Source organism: Drosophila sechellia, chromosome 2R (genome assembly GCF_004382195.2).
Source record: "Drosophila sechellia strain sech25 chromosome 2R, ASM438219v1, whole genome shotgun sequence".
Taxonomy (NCBI): domain Eukaryota; kingdom Metazoa; phylum Arthropoda; class Insecta; order Diptera; family Drosophilidae; genus Drosophila; species Drosophila sechellia.
In genome coordinates, this window is record NC_045950.1 from 851,135 (window position 1) to 859,478 (window position 8,344).

General features: G+C 40.7%; 1 protein-coding gene across 1 annotated transcript; it reads left to right on the plus strand.

The window, feature by feature from the left end:
* Nucleotides 1-5,729: 5,729 nt before the first annotated feature.
* LOC6620699 (myb-like protein D) lies at nucleotides 5,730-7,012 on the plus strand. Its single transcript, XM_032717028.1, has 3 exons — nucleotides 5,730-5,836; nucleotides 5,935-6,468; nucleotides 6,643-7,012. Exons 1-3 carry the CDS (start codon nucleotides 5,730-5,732, stop codon nucleotides 7,010-7,012), a joined length of 1,011 nt encoding a protein of 336 aa, XP_032572919.1.
* Nucleotides 7,013-8,344: the final 1,332 nt, after the last annotated feature.

An 8,344-nucleotide genomic window follows, 5' to 3' on the forward strand; every position in this document is an offset into this window, starting at 1 on the left:
TCATTTCAATGACGATATGAAGCGGCGTTACCTCCATTAGTACTTCTAGGGCTACAGTGGGACAGGTGCGCATTGCTCCTGTCATGCATATGCAGGCCATTCTTTGGAGCTTATGAAGTTTCACCTTAGTGGTGCTAAGGCGTGCTCTATCACCCCAGGCTATTACCCCATAGGCTAGTATGGGCCTGACTACCATGAGGTACAGCCATCTTATTATGCGTGGTGAGGTCCCCCACGACTTTCCAGCAATTTTTCTACGCGTGAAAAGTGCTCTGGTGCACTTATCAATTGTGTTATCGACATGAGTTTTGAAGCTAAGTTTGGAGTCGAGGGTTATCCCAAGATACTTAACTTCTTTGCTGGCCTCTATGCGACATTCTGACAGGGTTATTGCCTTCATTCTCTGTAGCTTGTACCTATTTGTAAAAGGAACAATAACAGTTTTGCTAGGATTTAGGCTCAGGCCTACTTCCTTGCACCATTCGCTGGTCATGTTGAGGCCCAGTTAAATGATATCGCAGAGTGTTTCCTCATATTTACCTCTGGCTATAATGACAATATCGTCAGCATAGCCCTGGCAAAGTATACCTCTGCGGGTCAGTCTGTCCAGCAACTCGTCTACCAGGAAGCTCCACAAGAGAGGCGAGAGAACACCCCCTTGGGGGCGTCCCCTTGTGGTAAATACTGTGGACGACTGTCCTCCTATAGTGGCCATGACTCGCCTAGATGCCAGTAGTGATTTGATCCATATACTGGTTGTTGCATCTAGTCCACTTCTTGCCAGGGATGCGTTGACCGCCTCATGGGAGGTATTGTCGAATGTACCCTGTATGTCTAAGAAGGCACATAGCGCCACTGCCAAAAAACGTTTTGTCACGCCCACGTTCATCTTTGTACAGAGTGTTTGCAGAGACAAACTGTCTTGGTTTTTAGCTCAGCCGTCTACATACGCCTCCTGCATACAAACGTTATTCACGCTGGTGTAATTATTTCGCTGTAAATAAACTAAAATAAGCCAAGAATATTATCTGAAAAATAAGTGTTATTTATGCAAAAGCTAATAAAAAAGCTCATTGACTAAAGAGGATGATCATGGAAATTTTACAAAGATACCCTTAGATAATGATGACTAAGAAAGCATCTCCAAATGCAGAAAATGCGAATTGTTCTGATGATGATGATGATTCCATTTAGCGCACAATTATAAGCTTTAAATTTATCAGACAGTTCACGAAGCATTAAAAAAGAATCATTAAAGAAGAATAGAAGAATATATAAACATAATAAAACATTCGCGTGTACCTATGTATGCAGACCATGTTAACTTATACCTCCAGCATTAGGACTTATCTTGCCATTCGCACATACAATTCGATTCAGATAGCTTTAAAGAATTGTGCATTAAAAAAGTACTAAGCTTAAATGGCTCCAAGTGTAAAGTTATGACCTTTTGACGTGTCAACACAATAAAGTTAACTGGACTCACTTATTGCTTATGCCCGCCGTAATGTAAGAGTATCGGAGCTTTCTAGAGAAGAGCTAAGCTTTGCTGAAGAACGTAGGGTAATCTTAAGAGATCTAATTTATATTTGGAGATAGGAAGCGCCGGTCATCGCCACGCGCACACATACGAATTCGCCTCATTAAGTGCAGACTGCATAAATTCTATTATAGTCTGTATACTCACACGAATAAATATTGTCTAAAACCTTAACCAAAACTGGCGCCCAACTAAACCTAAAACCAGGGTAACTTACCACAACTTCAAGAAAGAGAGCAACAACAAGATAACCCAAGGCCTGTGCAGGCACAAATTGACAAAAAGACCAAATAGTGGCACTACCAGGTTTACAGGACCGAAACATCAAAGAGTGAACCATTTAGATCTAGATCTCTAGAAGATCTAGAGGAGTCAGATGAAAATGATTATGAACAAGGGGCAACAGCAGCTGTTGAGGATATTGACCACGAACTTAAAAATTATTTATAACAGGTCCTTGCTACCGTTTACAGAAAGAAAGATAGCAGGTAAAACGACAAAAATCTTAATCGACACCGGCTCTTCAAAAAACTATATCCAGCCCCTCACAGAACTTAAGTACATAACGCCGGTACAAAAAGAATTTTCTGTTAAGTCTCTTAATGGTTGCACCACGGTGAAATATAAATGCATTGTTGAACTTTTCAACAAGACTGTTCCTTTCTTCATTCTACCGGACCTCTCAAGCTTTGGCGCTATTTTAGGATTTAACACACTAAAGCAGATGAATGCAACATTTGACTTGAAAAATTAATATTAAAATATGAATATTATGAAAATATTAAAAATCTAAAACTCAATCGAACCAATTAAATTTGTAAAATGAAATAGCGTTAATTTCTCTGATATAAAGGACATCGTAGTACCAAACCAGATAGCCGACAAATTACACACAATGTTAGAAAACCAATTGGGTGTCTTTGCAGACCCAGAAGAGGCACTGCCATTTAACAGCAATATTATTGCTACCATACGGACGGAAGGTGACCAACCGGTATACTCAAGACTTTCTCCATACCCCAAGACGGGGTAAAAGACGGAATTATTTGACCCTCGCGCCCACCCTACAAAAAACCGGTTTGAGTAGTCGACAAAAAGGGTACAGATGAAAAGGGATTTAAGAAAAAAAGGATGGTTGTATGCTTTCGGAAGCTAAACTCAAAGACTTTAAATTCACGTCAGAGAAATTTCGACTACTGTCAATTAGAATAGGAGTGTGCTTGGATTTATACAACAGTGGCCAAAGGATCCGTACACGACCAAAACCTAATTCATTTTGCTGGTCCGTCCGATTCTGGAGCGTTGATCAACTGTTTGGAGTCCACAATAAGTAGATCACTCGGACCGCATTGAATGGGTCCTGAAAAAATTCTTACTGTTTGCCTTGCGGCGCATAATTTGGAATGCAAACTTAATACTACCTCCATATTCCAGTAGATAACTTCTAATTAATTTAAATTCCCGAGCTAACCGTAGAACGATGTTTGAAACAGTCTTTATTTGTAAGTTTATTCGTGGTGAAGTCCTGACCAGGTTATTCGGCTAAAGTTTACTGTTCCAAGTAGATTCACTAGAAACTACATACTTCTAATATTAAATCATTGCAGATCTAACTATGAGTTGCATGACCCTTACTGACTATAATAGATTTTATCTTCTGTCCGCTGCTTTTAAAGCAATCAATACAAAGTTAGATCTTACTAGTAATTATATTTATTATACTTTTTTTTTATTATATTTATTTCCTCAAATCGAGCTGTACGATACACGGCAGAGCCGACTGTGTGTGGCCTTCAGGGAGAGAAATGAAAAATCCATAATAAATATATATCCAATACAACGGATAAATTATATTATCGACCCTCTCAGGAAGGAGCGCTTTCTAAAAGGCATAGACTTCAGGGATGAGTAGTGGCAAATACTTTTGTAAGAAGCAAATCGAGGGTTCACGGCATTCACGGTTCCAGGAAAAGGCGTATTCCAATGGCGAGTTATGCCGTTCCGATTTCACTATGCTTCGGCCACTGGGTCCGGGTGATTAGACCTGATGTGGACCACATGTCTTGCTTACCAAGATGATATCATCGTAATTGGGCGCACCCTAGTTGAACACAAAAGAAACTTCAGATAAAACTTCCGCCGCTTGAAGAACGGAAACCTGAGGATAAACCCAGAAAAAAATATATATATATGCAACCATATCCCAAAAAAAACCACCATCGTCAGTCCGTCAGCTAAGACAATAAAAATATAAGTCATGGTACCGGCGTTTCGTGCCTGAGTTCGCGCTAGTTACCGCCTCAGCATTTACCCTCGGCGGTCCCCCGCCAAAGCCGCCTCGACAACCAGAGCCATAGAGAGCCGAGACAGAGTATCAGCTAACTGACGAAATGCTGCATCGACGATCCCAATATTACGACCACTCGACAAAACATAAAACCGCATCCGCTCCACTTCTACTTTTCAGCCAGATCAGCACTTTAAGTAAACAATATGTAACAAACAGAGTAGCGAATAACTCGAAGTAGAAATAAAGCATTCATTCTGAAAATCGAAATCAAATCGAGCAGACGTTCTTTCCTTTGGATTAAAAAACCAAATACTTAACCGAAGACACCCAGGCAGTTTCCACAGGGATCCACCACTAGAACCTACGTATCATAACTGGCGCAGTCGGAGGCCCTTGGACTAAGGACGAATTCATCAACAAGGAATTCGAGACGACCAAGGATGTGGATTAAATTAATAATAGCATTGTAAGATCATGTGAGTAGAGTGAAGTATGTGCAATGGAGGTGTCGATAATAAAAGCGAAAGTAAAATTAAATAATAAATTTCCAAGCAATGGGAAGAAAGGAAACAAGTGCAATAACAGAAAATCAAAATAAAATAAATAAATAAAGCCAGAAATAACAAAAGAGTGAGGGAAAATACATGAAGGAAAATTAATTAATTAAAAGAATTGAGGAGAAACGATATGCATGAGACGAACTTGGTTCGAAAACGAACGAGAGGTCGAGGCTCGATGGCAACCACCCGAATGTGCGTCGAACTTCTACGACAACCGCCGAGTTCGCTCCGTATGGCAGCGGCCAACGCTTGTTTACTCGGACGTACCGCGTCGGAACGTCGAACAGTCGACATCCGACTAAGTTCGATGTCGTCTGATCGAGTCGGTCGTGGCGACATTCGGTTCGGGTCGAACATTTCCGCTTATCAGGCCACTCGTTCGAACCTTGCATACAAGTTCAGGGACGGATTGAAGGGCGTAGTGGCGCCCAAAGAATAATAAGAAATTAAACAAGGCGGCCATTCACATGTATTGGGCGGCGCACTGCAACGCGCAGGGCGGCTGCCTAGCGTAGGAATGGTAACGCATTGGTATATTTGAAAAATTAACAAAAGGTGAATTTAAAATAATAAAGTTGAATTTTGGCGATCTAATCATTCACACGTATTAGGCGGCGCACTGTAATTTACAGGGCGGCCGCTTAGTGTAGGGGTGGTCAGCCGGAAATACATCGAGGAAAATAAACAAGAATCAAACGGGAAAGAATAAATTAGAATCCAACGATCCAATCATTCACACGTATTAGGCGGCGCACTGTAATGCACAGGGCGGCCGCTTAGCGTAGGAATAGTTGAGATTAAGCATTACTCAATGTTACAAGTCAAGGGAGAATACCATAGCAATGACTGTTCGCAATTGGTTGTGAGGCTGTAGAGAACAGCTAGCTTCAGCATGCAGGGTATTATGTTATATTAAATAAAGAAAGGAAATAAATAAATAGAGAAAAGAGATTAAATTAAATAAATTGAATTAAGGAAATAAATAAACAAATAAATAAAGAAAGAAGAAGCAGGCGAAAATATTATATATATAAGAAAAAAAAAAAAAAAAAAGACCCCCCTGCGCTAAATTAATTTTGAACCTTAAAAGAAAAAATTACTCATAATAATTAATTACAGAACTCCATTTCACATACGGATACTCGAGGATCCACCGCACACACTATATACAAACAATTCGGAAGTCAACACGTATCCTTAAGTAAACTACACAACTAGCACACAGCGATTCACCGCTTTTCACAAACAACACACTTCTATTAATTTATAAGTCAGAATATTGAGATAAGGGACACAAACATTAACACTAACACAAACAATACATAGACGTGATAGAACGATGTCGAATCCAACAGAAGGACAAGAGGACAAGACGAGTGTACTAGAGGCCATCAAGGTGATAGACCTGGTGGAAATAATTCCGAAATTTGAAGGTGAAGGAGGAAAGTTAGATGTTTTATAGCATCAGTAGAACAGATATTGAGCCTGATTAAGGGGGAAGAAAGATCAAATATAGGAATGATAGCACTTCGAGCTGTCCGAAGCAAGATAGTAGGAGCGGCGGATAGGGTCTTGGATTTGGACGAAGCAGAGTTGAATTGGGATCAGATCAAGGGAATATTGATCTCCCATTTTAAGGACAAGAGATCAGAGCAGGATTTAATAATGGAACTGACCAACATTAGAGAAAGGAAGTTGGAAGTGGAGGCCTTGTATACTAAGGTCATGACATTGAAAAGGGCGCTGGTGAGCCTTGTTAAGTCTAGCGGGAATAATGTACTGTTGAGAGGAGAAAAAGTTAGGTGGTATGAAGAAATGGCACTAAATGCTTTTGTGTCAGCATTAAAGGGCCCAATAGGGGTGACCAATAGAAATATGGAGGGGCTGAATATAGCAAAAGCGTACGAAATAGCTTGCAGGGAAAGGAACCTGTTAGCCTTGGCGGAATCAGATCGGAAAGCACAGGACTCAACGGAGTCAAAAGATAAGGCTACTGAGGAAGTTCAGAAACAAGAGGAGAAAGAGGAGTCCCAACCAAGTGGAACCCATAGGGAAACAGGCGGTTGGCCGCAGTACCGGTGGGGAGGAAACGACCAACCTCCGTTTCCGATGCCATTTACTATGCCAAATATGAATGGTTGGCCTGGATTTGGGTTCCCATACCCGATGATGGGAAATCCATTTAGGGCAGGCAACCCTTATCAAGGAGAGACCTCCAATTATCAAAGACCGTATCGTAATTTTCAAAATAGGAATTCGAGATGGAATCAAGGACAGGCAAACAGGGACCGACCATGGAACAATTATGGCTATAATAACAACAATGGCAGAGATGGAGGACAGTTAGCAATAGAAGCACCGACGAACACAGAGGGCAGCGGACAGTCAAGAATGTCCAAGAACGTTAATAACTCGAATAACTCAGGACAATCCAGGCAGTCTTACAATTCGTACAGATCCAACAACTCGAACAATTCCAACAATTCAGGTCGATCTTTTAATGTAAATAACACCTCAGATAGGATGAGTAATCAGGCATCGATTAGGGGACAATTGCATAATATCCAAGAGGACGATGCAAATTTTCCCCAATCAGCCTCGAACAACCCTCAGGATATTTAGGAACTAGAAAAACCCATTCAACGTTGCCCTATTTGTTAATACAGATTACCCCCGAAAGATCAATAAAGCTATTGATCGATACAGGATCAACCTTTTCGTTTATTCGTTTATTTATTAGTACATCCCCAGTACATAAGGAAATTAAAAGAACCAATAACCATTAAAACTATTGCACATTTACATGAGGTTGAGAGGGAAGCATTCTTACCAATGTTCACGGAGTTAGGTGGAATCGGTAAAATGAGAGTGCTCCTCTTTAAATTTCACAACGTCTTTGAGGGACTGATCGGAATGGATATGCTACACCAGTTGAAGGCAGTTATTGATATGCAGAAAGGATGGTTCGAGGTAGAAAGGGTGAAACAGAAAATTCACTTCGAAACCTACAAACCGTCAGAACTGTATTCAATAGAGGCCGGGTCAAAAAGGGTCATAAATATTCCGGTGCGACTGGAAGACGGAGATTTCGTAATTAACAGAACCATAGTAAAAGAGAATATGGAAATATCAGAGGGAATCTATAGGGCAGTGTCAGGGCAAAGCTGGATGGAGGTCACGAATTATGCAGAATCAGACCAGGAATTATTTTTAGAAGAACCATTAGATGTTGTAGAATTCAAAACTAATCAACATTTTGAATTAAACACCATAGAGCAAGAAAAGAACAGTAGGACTAGCATTCCGTTTGACAAAATCAGGACAGACCATTTAAACAAAGAGGAACTTGGAGAGCTTCACAGAATTTGTAAGAAGTATCCGAGTATATTCCACAAGGAAGGGGACAACTTATCTTTTACAAACGTGGTTAAACACCAAATAAGAACAAAAGATGATATTCCCATTTATGCCAGGCCTTATAGATATGCGTTTAAGGAAAGGCAGGAGGTGAGAAGACAGTTGGAGAAGTTATTAGACCAAAAGATAATAAGACATAGCCATTCGCCGTGGAGTGCTCCAGTCTGGCTAGTGCCTAAAAAGAAGGATGCCTCAGGGGAAAGAAAATGGCGAATGGTAGTGGACTATAGGAAGCTAAACGAGAAGGTGGTAAAAGATAGATACCCACTGCCTATAATAAATGACGTATTAGATAGCCTAGGTAGAGCTAAGTACTTCTCAACGTTAGACTTAGCAAGTGGGTATCATCAGATTGAGGTCCAGGAGGCGGACATTCCGAAAACGGCCTTCTCCGCAGAGGGAGGACATTTCGAGTATGTCCGAATGCCATTCGGCTTGAACAATGCTCCCGCAACCTTTCAGAGATTGATGAATAACATCTTTGGAGAGTTGTTGGGTGAATGTTGTCTCATTTATATGGACGACATCATGGTGTTC